The sequence below is a fragment of the Thalassophryne amazonica genome, chromosome 2, assembly GCF_902500255.1.
Source record: "Thalassophryne amazonica chromosome 2, fThaAma1.1, whole genome shotgun sequence".
NCBI lineage: Eukaryota > Metazoa > Chordata > Actinopteri > Batrachoidiformes > Batrachoididae > Thalassophryne > Thalassophryne amazonica.
Genome location: NC_047104.1, coordinates 3487297 through 3513487, shown reverse-complemented (window position 1 = coordinate 3513487; position 26191 = coordinate 3487297). Strand labels below are relative to the sequence as shown.

The 26191-nt window shown below is 39.9% G+C and overlaps 1 protein-coding gene across 1 annotated transcript in view; it reads right to left on the bottom strand.

Annotated features, from left to right (window-relative positions):
- Positions 1 to 26191, bottom strand: part of glceb (glucuronic acid epimerase b) — a 150468-nt gene that overhangs the window by 79124 nt on the left and 45153 nt on the right. Inside the window, exons 2-3 of the mRNA XM_034183058.1 lie at positions 14903 to 15011; positions 1542 to 2062 (exon numbers count right to left, since the gene is read on the bottom strand). Coding sequence (XP_034038949.1) covers positions 1542 to 2049 — 508 coding nt within the window. The 5' untranslated portion in view covers positions 2050 to 2062; positions 14903 to 15011. The remainder of the gene's footprint in view (positions 1 to 1541; positions 2063 to 14902; positions 15012 to 26191) is intronic.

The following is a 26191-nucleotide window of genomic DNA, read 5'->3' as shown; positions in this document are numbered from 1 at the left end:
TAAGCGGCAAGATGTGGTCCCACAGGTACCGGCTGGTTTTATTTTTTTATTTATTCCACATAAGCGGCGCGATGTGGTCCCACAGGTACCGGCTGGTTTTTATTTTTTATTTATTCCACATAAGCGGCGCGATGTGGTCCCACAGGTACCGGCTGGTTTTATTTTTTATTTATTCCACATAAGCGGCGCGATGTGGTCCCGCAGGTACCGACTGGTTTTATTTTTTATTTATTCCACATAAGCGGCGCGATGTGGTCCCGCAGGTACCGACTGGTTTTATTTTTTATTTATTCCACATAAGCGGCGCGATGTGGTCCCGCAGGTACCGGCTGGTTTTATTTTTTATTTATTCCACATAAGCGGCGCGATGTGGTCCCGCAGGTACCGACTGGTTTTATTTTTCATTTATTCCACATAAGCGGCGCGATGTGGTCCCGCAGGTACCGACTGGTTTTATTTTTCATTTATTCCACATAAGCGGCGCGATGTGGTCCCACAGGTACCGACTGGTTTTATTTTTTATTTATTCCACATAAGCGGCGCGATGTGGTCCCGCAGGTACCGACTGGTTTTATTTTTTATTTATTCCACATAAGCAATGTGATGTGGTCCCGCAGGTACCGGCTGGTTTTATTTTTTTTAATTTATACCAGATAAGCGGCAAGATGTGGTCCCACAGGTACCGGCTGGTTTTTATTTTTTATTTATTCCACATACACAGCACGATGTGGTGTACCACGCACTGTTCCTGCTCGAAAGACACCGTCGTGTGCACGAACTCTTGCGCCGGGATCGTGCACGCCTGCCCGTCGGCGCGGTTTTGTGGTGCACTAATTCAATCCGTTTCACTGTATTTAACCAAACTTCGCACTATGTGTGAAGGGGCCCTAAGAAAGAGGTCTTTGGTGGAAGAGACCCTCATGGTTGAAGGTAATTAATAATCTCAATGTCATGACAAAATATAAATAATGTTAAGGTGAACAATGGACATATTGTGCAAAAATAATTTTTTTTAACTGTTGCTACAATTTAACATGATTACTGCAGAAAATATGTTGTTATAATTAAAATTTTCCCCAAACATAATGAGTCTAAAATGGTTTGATTTGGACTTCCATGAGTCTTGTGAGACACACTCACTCAGTGGGTGTGTGTTCTGTGAGACAGACTCACACATTCTGCCATCACACACACACCCGCCCCCCGCCACCCTGTTGAAAGCAACAGACACAGAAACAGACACACCTGATTCCCTAGTTCCTGATGACCTCATCATCTCAGGATCTATGGAGCTTTTTGGATGTCCCATGTGAATTTCTGTTTGTAAGACAACTGGTGGTCGACTGTATATTAGCTTGATGAGAAGATCCAGAGTCCAAACTAATATGTATAAAATCAGTGTGAATGAGATTGGAAATTCTGTTAAGCAGATTCAATTAAATTAATTAGATTAGATTAAATTATCTGAGTAATCCATAATAATGTCAGAAAGTAACACTGTATAATCCACAGGACACATCCGTGTGCGCTTCAAGCCTTACCTTCCACTCCACTTATACATTTGACTCTGTCACGGACCTCCACATTGTACCCCTCAAACGACATGAAAACTCCATCAGGGTGGTAGGGTTCGCGCTGTGTGTAGACCTTGGAATAACTGTGCTGGAACTCAAAACGATCGTAGCCATCATACTGCATGACTTTGCCATACACTTCAAAGTATTTTTCCATCCAACTAAAGGGAAGAAAAATCTCCCCACCCTCTCGCCGGCCTTTGATAGTGGATTCATCATTGATTAAGCAGTCAATTTCTTCATACTTGATGCCACCAACTACAGGCGGAGGCTCCGGTGGTTGTGGCGGGTGCTGCTGGCTGCTGACGCTGGCATCTCCCACCTTAGCACTTGGTGCCACCAAAGGAGAACGGGGTAGGAAGCGTACGGAGGCGTCACTCGAGCAGCGGTTCCATAGTAACACAGTGATGAGTGTAAAGAGGGCGCAGATAATGATGAGCGTCTTGTAGTTCACCCGAGCGGCCAGGCAGCGCATGTTTACGACCGACCTACAGGACACAAACACAAAGAGAGGACAAGAAAGATCAAAGATAACGTCATCAGGTGCACGTCAGCGCTACAGCCAACTCACGGTTAGGCCAAGGTTTAATTACAGCAAGCAGTTCGCCCTCAGCGTCCTCGTCAACCATGAAGAGACGGGTCACAGAACTGGCTGAGACAGTCCAACAATTCCCTACCCTTCATCAAATGTGATAAGACTCCAAACAATTCTGTGTAGCCGTCATGAGAACAGTCCATCCGGAAAGGTCGCTGGAAATTTAAGTGGTATCTTCCACAGCTATTCCCGTCCGGTCCTTCATGTTATTAAGCTGCCTCTCTCTTTCTTTTCCCTCCTCCCATGTTCTGAGGCTTTCTGAAGGCCACCACATCAGTGCTGCCGGTCCTTAGAGTAGGCTTGTTTGCGAAGGTTGAAAAGCGTGTTAATGCCAGTCTCAAGGAACTGAATCATGATTCTTTGATTCCAGACAAAATACAAGAAACAGAAAATTCCCCAGATGGAGCTACATCACGTGCATCAATCATCATCTCACTGCATTCACCGTAAGTAGGCGGTTCTACTCAAACTAAAGGTGTTAACAAAACTTCATCATCAAGATGAAATGAAGGAAACTTTGCCCCCTCACCCCCACGACCCTCAACTGGAATAACAGAGCATAGAAAATGAATGAATGAATACAGACAGAGAAACAGACAGCACTGTTCCTGAACAGACGATACAAAACTCCTTGCAGTCAGGAACATGAGACGTGACAGCAAAATGCAGGAAACACGTGGACCGAAAACGACTGATAGTTTTAGAGCATTTTGGAGTCAGGTTCTGAGCTTCTGTTTTTATTAGGGGTCCAAACCCAGCAGGGCTGGGAACTGAACAAAGCCTCCATACCGTTACTGTAAAAAGTAAGACCCTTCGGCTGCTCCCTAGTTTTCATTCTGAGTCGCCACAGCAGATCAAAGGTGGACCTGCATGTTGATTCGGCACAAGTTTCACGCCGGATGCCCTTCACCCAAAGGAACTAAACTTTACACGGAGAAGTGTGGCAGGGGTGGGGTTTGAACCGGGAACCTTCCACACTGAAACCAAGTGCACTAACCACTTGGCCACCATGGTATTAACAAATTGTGAACTGAACATAAAGTTCACAGCGGTACATTTATCTGTTACACAGCGTACCACCATCAGACCCTGTGAGTTCCCGTGAGAGTCTCACTGACCTTTGAACCTTTACAAGCGTTTGGAGACGCGGCAACACAGAAGTAGCAGTGAAATAAGAATAATTCAACAGATTTATGTATGACATTAAAATTGATCCATTGGTTCATAGTACGTTTAGATCAGATTGAGGGTTTGTGGATCAAGGTAGGCGTGTCTATTAGTTTAAAGTTTGATTTTTGATTCATATCAGTTCATTAATACAGCCTTTACAGCCGGCCTACACACAAGCACTGCGACCTCTGACTTCCTCTCAGGGTTAATTTAAAGTTGTACAACCTTTCAAATGTCACAAACCTGACTACATTTAGTTTCTACTGAAATCTTAATCCTCTCCCTCCCAACTCTTCTGTACTTTGCTGCACGGTGAAACCGTCTGATAAGACCGATGATTAAGTTGTGCACGTGATTCATCACAGAACCTACTGTGGACAAACTGTATCTGCATGAATTACCGACCAATTCCTATTTAAGTCAAAATGGGAGCCTTGCTACTGTCAAGACATGAAGTTTGTAAAATGTGTGAAAAAAAGATTATAATTTTACCTGGGCTGAAGAGGATTAACATTATAATTAGGGAATAAACCTGTTGTGTCTGATGACTGACCTTTACTGGCGATGCTGGTAAAAAGGAGTTTTACGGGCGATGTGTTAGCGGAGCCGGTAAAACGGATATTTGTGATCATAACAGCGTGAACGTCTGCAAATCATCAGACACAAGGGGGTTATTCCCATTCTAATCCAATTCCATCATTTGCATGGTTTATTTTTCTGTAGGTAATTCGGTCGGTGAGGCTTACCGTGAGGCAGCTCCAACAGCGGTCAGGGCGCGGAGTAATCATCAAATGTGAAACGGTCAAATATTTTGCCACCATTACCCCGATATTATAAGGGCTGAAATCTCACACAATTAACCAATCAGATTTGTGGAAAAAATGTAATTGGATTAGAATGTCATCTTATTTTTGAAACGTGTTGCAAAATTAGAGCTCATATGAATGAAGAGAACATATTATCTGGAATTCCATAACAAATATTTTCTTCTCTTTTTAACGTCGTCTGCAGGAGGAGGTGCGTGTGCACATGCATGAGCTTTTGAAATGGGCGGAAGTTGCCTTTGACCTCATGTGATGTGCGTTCCCGGGGCGTGCATGCTAACTTCCATGAGATGTCTGTAAATTACTTCATAGTTATCTGGTTTCAAAAATAGGGATTTTAGGAGTGTTTATTTCTTACTATCTTTCAGGGTTCTCAGCAGAATTTTTTCCTCAGTGTAATGGGATGGAAGGCTTTGTCCCCCGAAGCTTTTGCATTATGGGCTTATAAAAGGCCTTCTGTGTTAGTCTAAATAAATATACCAAAATCTGATGTCCAGACAGAAGAAGAGAACATCTCTGTGTTTCAAAATGTGAAGAAAGTGTCTCCAAAAATACCACCAATTTGAAGTTGAAGCTGCAGAGAACACTTTTATCCGGTTAAATGTGCTGAAAGTCCAGCTCACCTGTCGTCTCTGCAAACTCATACCTGCTATTACGCGTCTAAATAAAACAAAGGCTCTTCAAACAGCAAATATTTTACTATTTCAAAAAACCTTTTCCTTATTTTAACATTAAATGAAGGAATCAATCACCATGGTTTTATTTTACAGACAAACATCAAAGATTTCTAAAGAATCTTCTTTTTTTTTAAACTTAAAACTATTTTAATTACAAGTTATTTAATGTAAGAAAAAAAAAACAAGGATTTTCTTGAATAAATTGCTGTGTATAAATTAGTAGTTCTGATGTTCCTCACACACATCTACACTGTTCTGTGTTTTGGCCTGATGCCTTGTTTCTTTTGGCTTTAAAGTAAGGCTGTAACAAAGATTTTTTTTTAAAACTATGGCTTTACGTCACACAATTTGGCACTCAAAATGCAGACAATAGTGTTTCAAAGCGTTATAAATTTTAAAACCTAGCGGAGGGAAGATGGTCCCGCTCTCCCCTATCCTGCAGCACTTGGCACGCGGCTCGCTGTGAGGAGAACTTTAGCAGCTGTAAGAGAACTTTCCCCCCAGGGCTCGGTGCGATGCACACTGCAGGAGAACTTTAGCGGCTGTAAAACAACTTTCCCCCCAGTGCTCGGTGCGATGCACATTGCAGGAGAACTTTAGCGACTGCAGAGAACTTTCCCTCCAGGACTCGGTGCGATGCACACTGCAGGAGAACTTTAGCGGCTGTAAAACAACTGTCCCCCCAGCGCTCGGTGTGGGGCACACTGCAGGAGAACTTTAGAGGCTGTAAGAGAACATTCCCCCAGCGCTCAGTGCGATGCACACTGCAGGAGAACTTTAGAGGCTGTAAGAGAACATTCCCCCAGCGCTCAGTGCGATGCACACTGCAGGAGAACTTTAGAGGCTGTAAGAGAACTTCAGGTTTGATCAGACCTGATCGATCAGGGCGTTTGATGAGCGCTTAAAACTGCTTAAAACTGTGCCCAGGGCTCTACGCCGAAGAAAATTAAGCATGTTTAATTTCTTCCGTGCTACGCGCGTAGCGCTCAACATACTGCTGTGCAGGGAGCAAAAACTTGACGTAGAGCTGCTAAAAGTGAGCGTAGAGCTGCTCAACTCAGTGTAGACAAGATGCTGCAATGAGCAGCTCTACAAATACACCAATGTGAAAGGGGCTTTAGAGAACCTCCCCCCAGCGCTCAGGGCGATGCACATTGCAGGAGAACTTTAGCAACTGCAGAGATCTTTCCCCCCAGCGCTCGGTGCAATGCACACTGCAGGAGAACTTTAGTGGCTGTGCGAGAACTTTTCCCTCAAGAACTTTTCCCATACGTGCAATGATCCACACAAGAGAACCTTTGTGCCCTGTCCCATGGAAAATGCACGTCATGAGGAACGGAAAAAAAACTGTGGTGTGAAACAGTGAATGATTTTCTTTTCTTGCCTGTAATAACAAACGATAGTCCGGTAGCGACTTTAATTAGCAGAAAAGTGAGTCACGACTGACATATTTAAATGGGTTTGACTGAGGTTGATGAAAAAAAAAAGAAAAAAAAAAAAAAGAGAATTTCTGTAGGTTGATTTTGGACCCGCTGCAGGTCCACAATCAGTAATGATCACTTCTTATGATCAGAAATTATAATCTTCCCGTTACCCACACTTGGAAACAGTGTAACGGCCCAACTGCAGCATAATGAGCCGTTATGCTGGTGAGAACCCTGACTTTTACAAAATATGAGAAACAGATTTATACACAAATACAATGTTTTGGAACATTTTCTGCCATGTTGAATTATTTTATCCAATTGAGCAGCCAGCAGATGTCATCGTGCCTCTCTACTCTGACTGAGGGATGCTGTGAAGCACATGGCAACAGCCACACAAGTCGGGAGAAGTCCTCACGTTATCAATGACATTACTATCACAGTCTGTATGAGTCGCTACCATCAGAAGTTCATGGCCGTCTGTTCATTTGAAATTTAATTTTTTCCAGACAATGCAAATGATCGTTTTGGTGATGTCGTATTATGAATCCCCTATTTAAAGTCTAATAAATGAAATTATAACTGTGCCAAAGAAAATTCTTCTCATGAATTAAATCTTAAATAATTTGAAAGGCTGTACAGCTTAAAGTCATTTGTCTAATGTTTTAATAAAAAAGATTTGTTGTATAAAGGTGAAGTCTACAGGGCAAAATATTAAAATTCGTTAAATGAGACAATATTACAACAAAACATTCTGGGCTGAAGACACCCATTTCCACTTCAGAACATTTTAAATCATAATTATACCCTCTTCCACTGACTTCTTCAGTCACTGCTCACGCACGCCTCCCTTGGACCTCTGCTTCTGGTCATTTGGAGCTGACTTCATGTGGACAGTAGAGGTAATGTGCTCCTGCACTGCTGAGTCAAACTCACAGGAGCTGGAGGACTGATTTTAGAACTCGCTGAGTGACTGTCCTTCAACAAAAACAAGCAGGAAAGAGAAGACGAGGATGTGTCTGCTTCTAAAATAAGATGTGAATAAAAGTAAAGCAACACAGATTTTAGTTACGGCTCAGTGGCTGATGTGTGGAGCTTCTGCTCAAACAAGAAAAGAAATCTGATTTACTTTCAACCCCTCTGAAAAGAAAAAAAGAAACCTGGTGAATGTTTTCGTTATATGCTCAGGTTTAGAACAGTTTCTTGCTGTCTTCCAGCCCACTGCGGGTGTAAAACAGAGGACTATAATTGATATTTTGAGAGACGTCAGCCTGGTGCTGTGATGACAGATTGGACGACCTGCTCTGTCAGGGCACAGACTATAAACAAGTGACTCTTTTTATAGTGGTTTGCTGCCCATGTGGAGCTCAGACTGAATAGACAGACTTTAGCACAACCACAAATAATAAGAGGCTTCATGTCCCACTTCTCAAATGTCATTTACGACCCCAAGCAAGGATGAAAAGCGTTTGTGGGTAAACAAGCTTGGTCAGAAGCGGTGTGCGTTTTGGTTCAGGGGTTCTCTCTCAGTCACTTTGATATTCAAGCAAACAGAAGGAGAGCATACAAGAGGCCTTGTCTGGAATAGAAAGCAAAAGAAAATGCAAATAAGTTTTTTTTTTTTTTTACTGTGGTGCTGATAAATCTGGATTCTATCTCAAAACTTAAATGATCTTACATAAAATACCAGTTTAAAAATGACCAACCATTATTATGAATAAAGAGAATGACTTTGTTCCCAGAAACAGAGCAAATCTAGGCTCGAGTCTCCAATGTGTCTTCTGCCATAAACACCAGATTTTGTCCAAATATCACCTTCCTGTTATTCGTGACACAAACCAGTCAAACTATGACAAACATCTTGCATGTTTTGTAAGACGAGAAGTTCAAATAAGAACAACAGGTCACAGTGACCACGTGCCTTAACAGGAACAAATTTCTACACACTCAGTGTTTTCATTCCAACATGGCAGCATGACTCCACGTTTGTGTCACGTGACATCAAACAGTCTATACCACTGTTTGCTATTTCCTCAAGGCAGTGGATCCCAATCCTAACGTGCACACTTTTTTTTAAAATCTCCATCCTAACGTGCACACTTTTTTTTTAAATCTCCATCCTAACGTGCACATTTTTTTTTAATCTCCATCCTAACGTGCACATTTTTTTTTTTAAATCTCCATCCTAACGTGCACATTTTTTTTTTAAATCACCATCCTAAGGTGCACATTTTTTTTTAAAATCACCATCCTAACGTGCACATTTTTTTTTAAATCACCATCCTAACGTGCACTTTTTTTTTTAAATCACCATCCTAACGTGCACATTTTTTAAAATCACCATCCTAACGTGCACTTTTTTTTTTAAATCACCATCCTAACGTGCACATTTTTTTTTTAAATCACCATCCTAACGTGCACGTTTTTTTTTTAAATCACCATCCTAACGTGCACGTTTTTTTTTAAATCACCATCCTAACGTGCACATTTTTTAAAATCACCATCCTAATGTGCACATTTTGTTTTTTAAATCACCATCCTAACGTGCACATTTTTTTTTAAATCACCATCCTAACGTGCACTTTTTTTTTTAAATCACCATCCTAACGTGCACATTTTTTTTTTAAATCACCATCCTAACGTGCACGTTTTTTTTTTTAAATCACCATCCTAACGTGCACGTTTTTTTTTAAATCACCATCCTAACGTGCACATTTTTTAAAATCACCATCCTAATGTGCACATTTTGTTTTTAAAATCACCATCCTAACGTGCACATTTTGTTTTTAAAATCACCATCCTAACGTGCACATTTTGTTTTTAAAATCACCATCCTAACGTGCACATTTTGTTTTTAAAATCACCATCCTAAGGTGCACATTTTTTTTTTTTAAATCACCATCCTAAGGTGCACATTTTTTTTTTTAAATCACCATCCAAACGTGCACATTTTTTTTTAAAATCACCATCCAAACGTGCACATTTTTTAAAATCACCATCCAAACGTGCACATTTTTTAATGTCCATCCTAACGTGCACATTTTTAATCTCCATCCTAACGTGCACATTTTTAATCTCCATCCCAACGTGCACATTTTTTAATCTCCATCCTAACGTGCACATTTTTAATCTCCATCCTAACATGCACATTTTTAAATCTCCATCCTAACATGCACATTTTAAAATCTCACCCTGACACAACATAAAGTTGTTTAATTGTTCTTTACATGCTTTTGTCATGTATCATATCTATAATTATTGTGAACAAATCTGGTGTTTCTGTGCTGATATAAAGATAAACAATGACTGTAAATGAACAAACACATGCTCCGTATACGGCACTACTTCCACTCTCATTTATTCCTTCCTGTATAAAGCTTTTAGATATGAATTAACAAATGTGGAATTAGTGTATTTGAAAAACTGCATCAAACTGTACAGAAGGAGGACACTATCACATGTGTCAAAACGCTGGTTTTGCCTGATATTTTTTATTTTTTATTTCCAGGGAACTGATGGCAGTTTGACAACACCTCAAGCTATAATGTCTCAAAAATAAGCCGTAGTGTCCACTAGTGCTGGGGACACGTTTTGGCATCAGGTAGGTGGCATCATATGGTTTTTCTGCTGGTTGACACATTTCATCCCTCAAGTCTATAAATTGGTGCCAGTGCAGACGCTGGAATTCACAACTGGACGGCTCCAATAGACAGACGTCCACTTTTCCCTGAGGAGAAAGGGGAACGAGAGCACCCAAAACCACATTCTGACTGCTCTGACAGTCCAGAGCCGCGTTCCCCCGTTAATTACTAAAGACTGCGGGGGTCTGATTTGTCCAGATCATTTACACTTTTCATAACAACATTAAAGATCTGTAAGACTGCATTTGTGTAAAGGATTTCTCACTTTGTCAGCTTCACCCCCCCGAAAGTACACCAGCGCACATTCTCACTGGAAAAACAAGGAAGGAACATTAATAAATGTTACAAAATCCACTGCAGGCAACCATGAATCCAAACTATTGTATCATTACAAATGTGCAACAACATATTAAGAATCTTACTGCATCAGTTACAATACATTAATAATCTAATCTCAGCTAAATTAGTACAAAGTTAGCAGTTGATCTCTTTGGTAATATCGTTAGGCTGCTTTTAAAAAAAACAAAAACAATTATAAGCATATGTAATGTTATATGCAGGTCAAATTTTTGAAAGAAAAGTGTAAAAGTGATGATCTGTATTAATAATATGAATATTTAGTTTGTCTAGATATTTAAGGTTGTTCTTGGGGGTCCAAAACATTTGCAGTGTGTCATACATGTATAAAATATACATCATACTTATTAGGAAAAAAAGCCACTTTTATTCATATGTGACTCTAAAAGGCTGCAAAATCACCATGAAATCAAATCATGTCCGATTTATCACAATTCAGTCCCACAAAGATCTATGAATGTATGACATATTATTTTTGGGGAGCTTATGATTACAATTACAGAATTTTCCAAAATTATAACATGATTTAACCCATAAAAGATCTGAATAAAACAAGCTGGACAGTGCAAACAATGTGCAACTAAAAGCAGGATTTAGATGGTGAAGCCAATAGACGTGGCAGGAGAACGGCACCGTTTTTATGCTTTTGTGGTTATCCAGCATAAAAATTACAAGCAGCTATAAGAGCAATAAAAGCCGTAGAGCTCCTGAGCCGCCCTCAGGAAGCTGTTGGATCAGACGGCCGGCCTGAGCGCGAGCTGCAGGTGTTGTCTCGCTAACTAAACGGCTGACATTTTCAGTGCTCTCCTCCAGGGCAGACGCCAACTTTCAGACCCTAAATTATCGGCCGACGGTGGAACAGGGACACACAAAGGCTTGCGGGCAGACGCTCGGAGCTTTTCAACTAACTGAAGATTGAAATGAATCTGAAATAATTTTATAAAAATAATTTAATTATAATCAGCCAGCAAAGAAGGAGTAACTGAATTAAAAAAGACAAAAAGTAAAATGTTGTTGAATGAAAAACTCAAATCGAATCCAGAGAGGACAAGTATGTGGGCGAATAATTTAATAATAAGAGAGAATAAAGATGGAAGTGGCATATTATTATCAGAGGATTGTGAAAGCCATAAATGAACTAAAAGATCAGTTAACTTCTGAAATTATAAAAGTGTCGGATGAAACAGGAACCAAAACCATCTATAATGCTGGTTTTAGACCATCTGAGATGAATGAATCATTAATTCTACAAACACCAAGGAAAACCCAAAGCAAGCATGTCTACAGAGTTCAGAACAAGAAGCTTAATGAGACACTTACTGAAGAGGATTTTGAGAATAACTGTACGGAGGCACAGAGGAAACAAAAAAGGAAATCAGTCAATGTGGATTCATATTTGGAAAAGGTACTCAGGTGTGTTTTTTTCCCACAGGAGTCATTTGTAAAAGTTATTGTGAAATGAACCAGGATGTTTACACCTGCTTTATTGATTAAGGCATTTGACAGAGTCAACCATAAGATGTTAAGGCCCCTTCACACATAACACGACATTGGGCGAAAGAAGCAGAAACTGCAAGAAAATCCACAAACAAAAAACAAAATGTTGAACCGCGAACCATTCCACCTGCTGTCGGGAGGGACACGTGGTCGGACAGGCGTGCACAATACCGCAATTGTGTATGTAGTTACTGTAGTATTTATTTATATTATTATTTATTTATATACTTGTCCTGGCTGTGTTCTGTGTTTTTAATTTAACACGTCATGTGCACTGTGCCGTCATTTCCAGCGGTCAGAGAGTGGCTGGCCGGTGATCAGCTGAGAGGCGCCTGGCCGTGCTGTGTGCGCTCAGTCGTGGCTGGCCGTGTGTGTTCTGCGTCCTCATCAAGCAGGCCGGTCGCGGCACCGGTCGGCATCACCATGAAGGGAGAGCGCGCACATTGTGTTCTGCGTGTGTCTGTTTATAAGAATCTTCTTGCCCAGAAGAAAAAAGAACACCAACAACTACCCATAACTGTGTTCTTCACTTGGAAAAAGACACCTGCACCGATGAAGAGGCACGGTCAGAGGAACTGTGAAATACTGGTCAGTCACTATTAATAATTTCTTATGTGTCCAACCTCGTAGATTGATCGTTAAAATTAAATTTGTTAGTTCTAAAAGCCATCATAATTATTTTTAGGAAAATGTTCTATTTTTATTTCTCAAACAAATGTTTGGGCCTGAAAACAGGTTTTGATATTTGGTTTCATTCTATAATACTGGACTTATTTTTCTACTAAGGTTTGAACTTTGAGAGTTTACACAGAAGAGAAAAGTGAGAAAATGTTAATGCCTGTTTGAGAAAAGTGTATAAAGTGTGTAGTGAGGGGTTTTACAGCCTTAAAACATCTTTAATAATTGTAAAAAATAATACTGACTACTTTGCGGATTTCGCCTATTATGGGTTATTTTTAGAATGTAACTCCCGCAATAAACAAGGGAACACTGTACATAATTATCAGCATGTCATGCATGTGTGCCCCCTCGCATGCCATGTGTTGGGGCGGTGGGGGTGGGTGAGTGTTCGGGACAGTCACACCCATATGTGTTGCTTGACAACAGCACACTCGTGGAACGCTTACACAATTTTCAAAGACAGCTTGAATGTGGTCATCTGCACTCTACTCTCGTGCCAGGAGTGGGAATAGAATTTCTAAGTACCCAGCAAGTGGTGTTAGATAGTCATGTGTGGCACCTGGAATTTGGCTGACACCTGCCCAGAGGGTGGTCGAATGGGCACTCGCTGTCCGGTGTGCGAGAATGGTTGTGGCGACAACTGTACAAGGCGTGTGAGGCAGGTCTGATTTTTCATGAGGGGCATGCGATTCCTCCTTCGTGCGCCAGTCGGCTTCAATCACGTTATGTGTGAAGGGCCTTTAATAAAGTGTTTCCATGACAACGGTGTGACTGGCAAAGACAGCAAGTTGACTCAGAACTCAAAGAGCTTTCAACCAACAGAGCAAAGCCTACTGGACAAGATGATCACGAAGAGCCCGTCAGGGATGTGTGCTTTCACCATGCCTCTTTAATCTCTACACATCTCTTTGTATTCAGACACACTTTAAAAATGTACAAATTTCCATGTTATTTTATTTGTCTAAAAATAAATGTCCAAGGTTCCTTATGTTAAACAAGAAATTATCTAATCTGAAATAACAGGTGGTTTTAATTTACAGATGAAAGGTTTCTAAAGAACCGTTTATTGATTTGTCTATTTTAATTACAAGTGTTCTAAACTTTTTTTAAACAGTAATCAGAAATTTTGAGGTAGCAAACAACAACAAAAAAAAACATTTCCAAGGATTTTTCTTCAGAAAACTGCTCTATAAATGAGCAGTCCTGTGACATGTTTCTGTTTTGTACAGATCAGTGGTTTCTGCCACTAGTTTTACATGTTTTGGCCCGATGCGTCGTTCCTATTGGACAGTGTAAAGCTACGTCATAGCTCAGAGCGTCAAAAGTTGGATTGGGTTGAACTTATGTTTTTTCTTTTGCTCAATAAAAAAAAAAAAGATTGGGTTGAACTTTGACTGCGTCAGCCTGCCGACAAACGGCAATGCACGCTCCCGTCAGAAGCGTTGCGTCAAAAGCTGACGTCCAATTTCGATCAAGTCTGAAACCACGTGATCGGGCCCGATTTCCGATCACGTGATCGAATCGGGACATCCCTAATATCAATAGCTAAAATAATCTTCTCTAAAATGAATAAAGTGACAACAACATTAAGGAAGGTACCCTTAGAAACCAGGAAATGAGCAGAGCAGACACAGGGACCGTTTCAAATTAAATTCATGTTTTACAAACACTATACAATGGACTGTTGGACAACACCCAGAGGCAGTTAGAAAGGCGACATCATGTTGATGACTGGAGAACCACTGCACTCAACCATCAACTGGAGAACAGAACCACTGAATGAGCTTTAAACAACTGCTCATTATATGTTTTTTCACCGTAGGAACTAAGAGTGTAATCAGGAACCAGGGCCGACTTCCTGGTTCAATTCCCAGTCACACTACCGTCTATGTCCTTCAACAAAACACTTAAACTGAAATGTCCCCGACCACCCAGTTGTAAATTCATACCTACTTTGGTTGGGGAAGTAACCGGTGTCGGACTGGTATATCGTCCGGTGCGAGTCATCGACTTTCATCTGCTTCACGCTACAGAATCCAGGGATAAGCACCGGCACTACTAAATTCCTCTTAATCCTCTGCAGTTGTATCCAGAGCTCAGCTCGATTTGCATGTTACTCTGTTTATTTTCGGAAACAGAAGGTCACTGTTGATAGAGCGGTTCTGACTGCATTTTGCATGCTGTCGATACCAAAGGCTTTGAACTGATGAAAACACACAGAAAGTCCTGTTGGAAGGAGGCAGATGTTATCTGAACCGGATGTGTCCCAGGTAATTTCTATTTTTATCCCTCATCAGTTCTGTGTGCTGCGGGGTGGTTAGACTACAAGAGAACCTGTTATTGTTATTTTGCCATGCTTCAGTACATATAATAACCAGGACTGTGGTGTCACATTAAGACTATGACACCACAGTATTTCAATTTTCACCATAACCGTGAAGGCCAAGGATACTCGCACTCACCTCTAATCCCGTTACAGAGAACCAGCCAACTGGTTTGACATCCTCTCCACGACAAGGTTTATCCACTTCCGGCTCTTCAGGCGAGGTCGACCTGCCGTTTCTTCACCGCCTAAAGGACAAAGCAGGACTCCCATTAATAGTGTGTCACTGCACTATAAAGACGTGTTCAGTTGCTAAATCTGTACGACACTTAACAACAACATAAACGTGACACTTTTGTTTGCATTACCATTGTTCATGAATTTAACTAAAAGTTCTAAGATTTCAATGACTTTGTTGAAATCTGTCAATACTTCACCTTTGCCAGGATCATCCATCCACCTGACAGGTTTGGCTGATCAGGATGATGATTAAAGAGCATGATTACCCCTCAGATAACGCTGAGCGTAAATAAAAATTATCACATTTCCTTTTCCTATTCAAGAACAGCAGCAATAACAACTTACCTAATATTTAATAAGTCAACAACTAGAGACATAACAACTGCTCCTTAAAAATTTTAACATTATTTCTTGTCCCTATTCAATAACTACAGATATGACTAATCCATTAAAAATATTTAAGAATTTGTTTTCCCTCTGTAATAAGTAGACATATGACTGATTCATTAAAATTAAAATATTTCTTTTCCTTCTTCAATAACTAGAGATATAACAACTGACAAATTAAAAATACAGAATATTTCTTGTCCCTGTTCAATAACTACAGATATAACGACTGACCCATTAAAAGTGCAGAATAAGTATTTCTTGTCCCTGTTCAATAATTAGAGATATACCGACTGACCCATTAAAAGTGCAGAATAAGTATTTCTTGTCCCTGTTCAATAACTAGAGATATAACGACTGACCCATTAAAAGTGCAGAATAAGTATTTCTTGTCCCTGTTCAATAACTAGAGATATAACGACTGACCCATTAAAAGTGCAGAATAAGTATTTCTTGTCCCTGTTCAATAATTAGAGATATACCGACTGACCCATTAAAAGTGCTGAATAAGTATTTCTTGTCCCTGTTCAATAACTAGAGATATCACGACTGACCCATTAAAAGTGCAGAATAAGTATTTCTTGTCCCTGTTCAATAACTAGAGATATCACGACTGACCCATTAAAAGTGCAGAATAAGTATTTCTTGTCCGTGTTCAATAACTAGAGATATACCGACTGACCCATTAAAAGTGCAGAATAAGTATTTCTTGTCCGTGTTCAATAACTAGAGATATCACGACTGACCCATTAAAAGTGCTGAATACGTATTTCTTGTCCCTGTTCAATAACTAGAGATATCACGACTGACCCATTAAAAGTGCAGAATACGTATTTCTTGTCCCTGTTCAATAACTAGAGATATAACGACTGACCCATTAAAAGTACTGAATACGTATTTCTTGTCCCTGTTCAATAACTAGAGATATCACGACTGACCCATTAAAAGTGCAGAATACGTATTTCTTGTCCCTGTTCAATAACTAGAGATATCACGACTGACCCATTAAAAGTGCTGAATACGTATTTCTTGTCCCTGTTCAATAACTAGAGATATCACGACTGACCCATTAAAAGTGCTGAATACGTATTTCTTGTCCCTGTTCAATAACTAGAGATATCACGACTGACCCATTAAAAGTGCAGAATACGTATTTCTTGTCCCTGTTCAATAACTAGAGATATCACGACTGACCCATTAAAAGTGCAGAATACGTATTTCTTGTCCCTGTTCAATAACTAGAGATATCACGACTGACCCATTAAAAGTGCAGAATACGTATTCTTGTCCCTGTTCAATAACTAGAGATATCACGACTGACCCATTAAAAGTTCAGAATACGTATTTCTTGTCCCTGTTCAATAACTAGAGATATAACGACTGACCCATTAAAAGTGCAGAATACGTATTTCTTGTCCCTGTTCAATAACTAGAGGTATAACGACTGACCCATTAAAAGTGCAGAATAAGTATTTCTTGTCCCTGTTCAATAACTAGAGATATAACGACTGACCCATTAAAAGTGCTGAATAAGTATTTCTTGTCCCTGTTCAATAACTAGAGATATAACGACTGACCCATTAAAAGTGCTGAATAAGTATTTCTTGTCCCTGTTCAATAACTAGAGATATAACGACTGACCCATTAAAAGTGCTGAATAAGTATTTCTTGTCCCTGTTCAATAACTAGAGATATCACAACTGACCCATTAAAAGTGCTGAATAAATATTTCTTGTCCGTGTTGAATATCTACAGATATCACGACTGACCCATTAAAAGTGCTGAATAAATATTTCTTGTCCCTGTTGAATAACTAGAGATAAAAAAATCTAAGGATTTATTTTCCCTACTCAATATAGATATAAGGACTGATCCACCTGTGACACTGACCCCCATATGCAAACTCTTTCAAGATACTACACCTGTGAACCTCTGTACTCAAGTCTGAATGGGTCTTGACACGCATGTGTGTAGTACACATAAATCCGTCTGGTGACAGGTCTGACACTAGGGCTGCCACAACTAGTCAACTAGTCACGACTACGTTGACTACTGAAACCGTCGACAACTAATTTAGTAGTCGACGAGTTGTTTATTTTATTTAAGTCTTTGGTTTTCTCTCCATTCATACTTTTAGGCAGCAAGCCGTCCTGCCGTCATTTGGACGTTCAAATTTGGATAAGACGGCCGATTAAAACACTGGCTGTCTTGTTCAAAGACGTTTAAAATGCGCAGTTTACTGAAGGAGCTGTCGGGGTGTGTGTGTGTGTGTATGTGCGCGTGCGGAGTCAACTGATTGAAGACTGCGAGGGAGGGGGTGGGGGAGGAAGATTACTGAACAGAGGCACGAGACGTTACATTCTGCTGTGAGACAGCGAGCGCAGAGCAGAGAGAGAGGATTTTAACCCGAGTGAACATGAAAAAAAAAAAAAAAAAAAAAAAAAAAACAACATACCGAACCAAACCGTGGAGCTGCCTTTACTTCTCTCTGCACTTTCTCTACTCGTGCAGTTCTGATGGCACCGTCCTGTTCACACCATGTGCACATCGTATACTGAATTTATGAGACCATGAGACAAAATGAGATGAAATAAACAGTTAAATATCCATAAAAATTAGAATAAATAAGTGAACGGAGCAAAAATTACACATACACGGGTAAAAAACCCTGCTGTGGAGAAGCTATGCAGTGATGTTCAGAGGCACAGATCACATAAAGCAGGTGAGAACTCTGAAATTTAACAGCTGTTACTTTCCAAATATATTTATTTGTTCAATCTTAAGCTTAATGTAGTGTTCAAGCACAAAACATGACTGATAAGGAGAAAAAAATTACTTTTAAAAATGACTTCATCACACTAAAATGAACTGGAGTCAGAATAAAAATACAAGCTGCTGATTTTTGTTATTTTTCAAGTTATTATAAGCTGCAGCGATGTGTTTTAATTATTTCAAAGTGAGTTACCTCTTATTTTATTCTGATTTATTTATACAAAAAATATGGGGAGTCAAATCAGCCTGCATTGTTCTGTTCAGTTTATATCAAAGTTTGCCTACATGTCTGTGTAGTTTTTCCTTCTTTCTAAGAGTTTGGTGTTTGCATTTGCCCCACAAAGTTTTAAAACACAATAAAATGTTCACACTTTTCTTTAAAGCAGTTCTGTAATTTTAGAAATGCAACAGAAACAACCACAAATCAGAAAAAGCTGAGACTATACGTAAAATGAAGATAAAATAAAAATGTTGCACTATTCCCAGTTTCTCCACTCACAGAAGCCAAAAGTTCTTCCAGAGTTGTGTCTTGGTGGCTTCCCTCACTCGACTCCTTCCAGAATGGACATTTAGTTTTTCAGAACTGCCTACCTAACACAGATTTACTATAAATTACCACACTGTTTGTATTTCTGAATGGTTGATGTAAATGAAGTCTAAGAAATAGTCACTGATTTGGAAATGTTCATGTTTTCATCCCCTGACGTTTCTCGGAAAATGCTGCAGGCCTTAAATTTAGGAAATTACGTATGATCCGACTAGTCGACTATCAAAATAGTCATTTGTGGCAGCCCTATCTGACACCACAATCACTGGCGCGTCATCAGTGCTAATGATGCACAGCAAGTTCAGAAACATTCATTAAGATCATTTTACAACTGTGGAAATGTTTGATGAATCATTTCAGTGACAAAATCTAGCAGCTTCGTCACGCTCTTAATGATTCCTTAGATCAGTGACGAGTTTGACTCCATCTCTGGTCCACTGTCACAGAAAACCCACAGGCTGTGCTGCTTCTTAAAGTAGGTTTTTCAGTCTTGACAAAGTGAGCCTCGGGTTCCCTTCATATACACAGTCAGTTAGCCTTCTATTCAGTTCGCTTCGTTTCCAATTATTTATAGATTGTCTTAACCTCTTCACTACCTTTATAATGTCCTGGATTCAGTTTTAGCTTTTCAGAATCTGAAGGTCAGACGGTGTCGGCGGACTGCTCCTCTGATGACTTCTTTAGAACACGCTCACTGAGTGTGAAGCGGGTCAGAATTATCTCCGCTGATACCCGCTCTATGAACACTGGCAATGCACGATCATCACAACAAGGAAACTGACATATTTCTAACTGGAGTCATGATGAAATGATCCGACAGCAGGATCATTAACGGACGACCAATATATCAGCGCACATATGCAGAAAATGACACAGATAGTTCATAGTGCAATTAATCACGCCAATATTTCTTTCCAGCTCCCTTGAATCTGGCTATTAACGAGAAGAAGGTACTAAATCATCAGATCAAAGGGAACCTATTGATATTTTTTAAATGTGCTCACTGACAAAGGGCTCAATTTACATAGTGTGAAATTATACCAGCTGGAAGCTTGACAAGCCTTCAGACAGTCAAAGCAGATTATAAAGTGACACAAACATTATTATAATACAATGGAACTGATACAAATGAGCCAAAGCTTTATTTATCCCCAACACAGATTAAAACTAGAAGCACTCAGAGAGTGCAAACCTCCGCCAAGGCCATGGGGTCACTGACGCCATAACATCTACACGCCGTGGAATCATTGAACCTAAAAAAGTCTAACAATGATGTTTGCTCAGTAGTAAAAAAAAGTTTCATCTGCTCTGACTGGATAGCATGTATCCTTAGCGCTTGGCATCACAGTTTATTGCAACTTGCACCTTTCCCAGAAGCTACTGTCATCTGAGCACTGATATTGATATTGCATGTGCTTATAGACAAAAACAAATAAGAGACAAAATTCAATTTATTATTCAACTAAACTGCAAATATATGAATTTTTTAACATTCATGAAACACTTCTCTAAACAAGGCCATAGGGTCACTGACCCTAAAGAGATTCCCTCCTTGGCACAGTGATCTATTTCTTTTTGTCTCTTTCTCTAAAATTGTATATAATAATCATTAGATTATTAATATATAAACAAAAATAAATTTAAGAAATATTACAATTTGAAAACAAATGCACCCGAACGTGATGACAGCTGCAACGGCTTAATGCTAACTTTTAACATTGAAAATGCGATAGACATGCTAACGCATTAGCATCGGGATCCGGATCGTGATCCGGACCACCACTAAAATTTAATCATTTGTTCCTCTTGTCATTTCCAACCACTCCACAAAATTTCAACAAAAATAAATTTAAGAAATATTACAATTTGAAAACAAATGCACCCGAATGTGATGACAGCTGCAACTGCTTAATGCTAACTTTTAACATTGAAAATGCCATAGACATGCTAACGCGTTAGCATTGGAATCCGGATCACTAAAATTGAATCACTTGTTCATCTTGTCATTTCCAACCACTCCACAAAATTTCATCAAAATCCGTTCAAAACCTTTTGAGTTATCCTGCTGACAGACAGACAAACAAACAAATGCGACCGAAAACATAACCTCCTTGGTGGAGGTAAAAATGTAAAAAAAAAAATAAAAAAAAAATGTAAAAACTGTTGTCTGACAACCAACCCCAGTGTTGCCTCGAGGCTGTTTCTCTGGCTCGGTGGTACGATACATTTTTCTGATGACATGCTGGCTTTAGCAAAGCAGACGTCTGGTGTGAAACAAACATTCCTGAGGGGGCTTAACAGTACAAACAGTGAGCGAGTGCTTCATGAAAGTACTTTTGCAGTACACATGAAGAGGCGGAGGGTAATGTCAGTCTTCTTTTTATGTTGTCTGACTAATGTTGCACTTTTATTTAACTAGTTAACCCTCTGGGGTCTGAGGGCATTTTTTGAACACTTCATTCGCCTGGCATAAATGTTTTATTATTGCTGTTAACAGCTCTCCCTGCATCCCACAACCAAGTTTTATGTCTTTTTTTTCAGGACAATCTGTGATTTCATAATATATATGCTTTTGTTGTGTTTTATAAGTGTAATAAAGGTTTACATTCAGAAATAAGAAAGGAAAACATAAATCGAAAAATAATTTTACACACACATTTATTCAAAACACAGCAAACTATAACAACTGTTTTAACACTTTATAAAGGTAATTTGAGGTCTTGTGTGAAAGACTGTACAACAAAAAGGTTCAAACAATAAACACAAATGCACATTTTGAACAATATATACAAAATGGTCTATGCACCTTGCTTCTCTTCATCTCAAAGCAATTTCTGTCTGCTATTACACAAAGGTTACATCACAAACTTCTACTTTTACTGTGTTTTGGACTGTTCTGTGCTGCTCCTAAAGCAGCCTTCATTCAGACTTTGGCGGCCCCTCCCCCTCGCTCCATTGATATGGTAAACAGTGCTTTACACAGAGAAAGCAACAGTGTTATCCAGTAACATTCACATGCAAACTAGTGGAGCAATCCTGATAGTTACACACTCTTTGTTTGAGCACGTGAGATTGTCATCAGAGGCTCTCCGTGTGCTTTCACTGATTGCTGTGTACAATGGCGCAGGGCGCATTAGAGTACAATAGTATGTACTCATTGGAGCACCCATGGGGCTATTCAAACGGGCCAACTAGTAACATATCACTCCTGAAAATGATCTTTGGTTTATCACGTGAGGTGAATCTGCCCTACGATTGGATTTTGTAAAACCATGTGACAGTGAACCAATTCTGATTGGACACTCACATTGCGCACGTCATCACACAGCTTCTATGAGGAGTATAAAGATGGCCGATGGCTGGCTGGAAAGTCCGCAGAGTTAACTTTTCAGCAAAAAAAAGTAAGTTTCTATCTCATATCATTAAAAAGTTATTTATAATTTAGTAAAGCTTGGTCTTAGCCGTTGTATACGACGGTGTCAGCCCCAGAGGGTTCATATCTTTGGAGTAGATGCCAGATTAGGATAGCTGACACCTTCTGAAAGCTCTGACTGTGACACTGTGGACAGAAGCAAGAGTATTCATGTTGCCTTGGTGTCAGGTGACCCTCTGTAAGATAATAATGATAGTCAGGTCCAGTTTGGAAGTGTGCACTGGTGCTGCCCTTCGCTGCATCCACAATGCAACAGAACTGGCTTGGGTCCTAGATGACAATCACCTGGGCAGACAACCGGTCCATTCCTGCATCTCTAAAACAACTACATGCCGCAGCCAGGTGAAACATGGGCATCCCAGGAAGCACCAGGAAAATTATCAATTTACTCTGGGAGTACAGCTCATCAAAACTTTGTAATAAAACTGTGTTGATGACTGAATTGCTCATTTTATGATGCCATGAAAGAAAAGATAAGCTCAGTAATCTGTCTTTCAAAGTTGATCCATTATTTTAGGGTGCCAAACACTGTAAATACCATATTTGAGCTTTATGCTTCCATTCAGAGCTGATATATTGCTTTCTGAATATGCAAATACAGGTTCAAAATTGGATCGCGCCATGTTACGGTACCCTATTTGTAATTTTTTTTTTCACTATGAAGGAATTTGAGCTAGATAAAAAAAAATTTGACAAAGTTGGTATATCAATATGCTCTCCACAAAAAAATTATGAAGTGGCTGAGCACTTGCCCACCTGGTCAAATCATGAAGAGACTGGAGGCCTATTTTTGACATTCTACGATCATGTTCGATTTTCAAGAGTCAATAATTCAAAAACCTTTCAAGTTATGACCACAATGTTTTACACACATAACTAGTACCCCAGATATGTGTATTCTACAATATGAAGATTATCCATTGAATCCCTTCTTTAGTACAGCTCTTTGAAATTTTGTAATTTTTTGTGAGAATGGACAAACTGCCATTTTTAGGATGCTACAGAATGAAAAATTAGCTCTGTATCCCATTTTTGAAATTTACTACTGTATCTGGGGTGCCCAAATAGGGTGTATTCCAAATTTGAGCTTTATAGCCTCATTTTTAGCCGAGATCATGCCTTTTAATAAACCCCAAGAAAACCATCCCAACCGTGAAGCATGGGGGTGGAAACATCATACTCTGAGGGTGCTCTTCTGCAAAGGGGACAGGACGACTGCCCAGTATTGAAGGGAGGATGGATTGGGGTCATGTATTGTGAGATTTTGGCAAACAACCTCCTTCCCTCAGTAAGAGCATTGAAGATGGGTCATGGCTGGGTCTTCAGCATGACAATGACCCCAAACACACAGCCAGGGCAACTAAGGAGGGGCTCTGTAAGAAGCATTTCAAGGTCTTGGAGTGGCCTGGCCAGTCTCCAGACCTGAACTCAATAGAAAATCTTTGGAGGGAGCTGAAACTCCAAACCTGAAAGATCAAGAGAAGATCTGTATGGAGGAGTGGACCAAAATCCCTGCTGCAGTGTGTGAAAACCTGGTGAAAAACTACAGGAAACATTTGACCTCTGGAACTGCAAACAAAGGCTACTGTACCAAATATTAACATTGATTTTCACAGGTGTTCAAATACTTATTTACAGCAGTAACATACAAATAAATTATTAAAAAAAAAATCATACATTGTGATTTCCGGATTTTTTTTTTTAGATTATGTCTCTCACAGTGGACATGCACCTAAGATGAAAATTTCAGACCCCTCCATGATTTCTAAGTGGGAGAACTTGCAAAATCGCGGGGTGTTCAAATACTTATTTTTCCTCACTGTATATCTAAAAAACTACTTGGAATTAAGCAGAAATATTTTGCATGTGTTCATCAGACATATGTAGGTATTGCAGAAAAAAAAAAATCATGAGAATCCAAGTCGGTGACCTGGGAGGCACCTGATTATTTCACACGGAATGACCCGCTAAGATTTCTTACCAGGAAATTTTAGGCTAAGTTAGGAACTCTCTGAGAGGGCTTGGAGTTGCTTTGCAGATATGTGCCCTGGATCTTAAGGCACCTTGACACTTGCATGAATTGATCCCCACCCTGACACACAATGTTGCGTGCCAATAAATAAACTGTCATTTGCAAACTGACATAAATTTACTTGTCGCCAGTTTTCTTTTACTTGCCCTATGTTTTCTCTGCAGACTGGCACTTAACATTGCGCAACCTATTCAAGAACACTGCGTGTCACTGCGCGTAGTGCATCTGAACCTGAAATTAAATAATGACAAAATGTTACATCTGTAATAAACATAATTTTACAAATACATTATCTAACTCATAAGAAAGAATGAAAATGCAACTGTTTTTTCAATCCATTACAATATATATTATAAAGACACAGACATCTTGTGAGATAAGATTCCAAATGTTTTCTCCACTGCACAACGCACACGAGACGACCTGCAGCTGTAGAAAATGTCTCTGTGATTCTGGGAGTGATAAGAGATGGTTTAATCAGATAAGTGCTGGGAGCAAATGTGTCATCAGCTACAAAATGATAATTTCATGTAGCATGACGTCAATCTGGACAAAAACGTGGGTCAAGCGGAACAGAGCAGGGTGCATTGGAACACGGAATTGCATGGCAGTGCGGTGATCAAATTTGTAAAAGTGTCAAGTAGGGCTGCAACAAACGATTATTTGGGTAATCGATTAATCTGATGGGGTTTCAACACGATTAATCGATTAATTGGATTAGCGGGGAATTTTTTAAAAATGTGCCAGGGAAACAATTTTTCTCTCTTTCCATCACTTTACATGACATTATTTGAAAACTTAAAATGCTTGAAAATCAGCAAATCGTCAAATGTCCCTTGGCTGTTGAAATATAAAATAATAAAGAATAAAACAGTTTACAATAAAGAACAAAAATAACTAGGACTGCAAGCAGTCATATACGGGCCCTCGTTCCGTGAGACCGCCTACCCAGGCCAGTGGGTGCCATTGTGACCACATGTGGTCATGTGCATGCAGGGGCAACCAGTCATCACACAGTTAAAATTTTAAACAAATCACACAATGCATCAAGGAGTTATGACATGTTGATTGTTCATCCACTAGGGGGCGCTCAGTGTACAAACAGAGGGGCCAGGTGTGTTCAGGGGCCAACCGTCATCATACATGTGAAGTTTCAAGTCAATCAGGCAAAGCATGAAGGAGTTACCTTGACTTGATGTTCCATGGCAAAGGGTCAAAATGGCAGCACCATAGCGGCCACACCCTTCAACATAGAGAAAAGCTTTCGATAACTTTTGGTCAGTATCATCTTCGGATGCTGTCAAAGAAATTTGAAGTGCATTGGCCAAAATCCCTAGGAGGAGTTCGTTCAAATACAACATGTGGAAATCATTTCAAAAAGAGAAGAAAATGCAAAATGGCCGACTTCCTGTTTGGAGTAGACTCATGGAGTAGACTTTTTTGTACGTCTATGCAAGTCATACATGTGTACCAATTTTCATCTCCCTACTCCAAAAAAACCCCTATGGGGAGGGTTTTTTGAAATTTTCAAGAGGGCGCTATTGAGACATCAATAGCCGTCAAAAGGAAGAACGTAATTTCATGGCGAATGGGCAATATTCGGCACGCCGCCACACGGACGTAACTTCACGGCATTCATCGCCTACGTTCACCAATTTTTTCTGCATGTTTTAGAAGTGGAATGAAGTTGATTGGGTTAAGTATGTGACATCAGGACCTCTTAAAGTAAAAATAGGACATTTCCCGCCACCACCGGGGGGCGCTATGGTGCAGGTGGGAACTTAAGATATGTAGACGTTCAGGGCGGAGCCCTCATCATGTCCAGCAAGTTTGAAGGATCTATGATGAAGTATGTGGGCGTGACAGCCGTTCGAAGTGAAATGGCCTGCTCCGAAAAGCTCGCCAAAGTTTGACGAGCCCTAGCAGCCACGCCTTTTGACTTAATTAGAATCTTTTAATAACTTTTGATCACCATTGTGTTGTGATGATTTTGACCAAATTTGAAGACGATCGGATA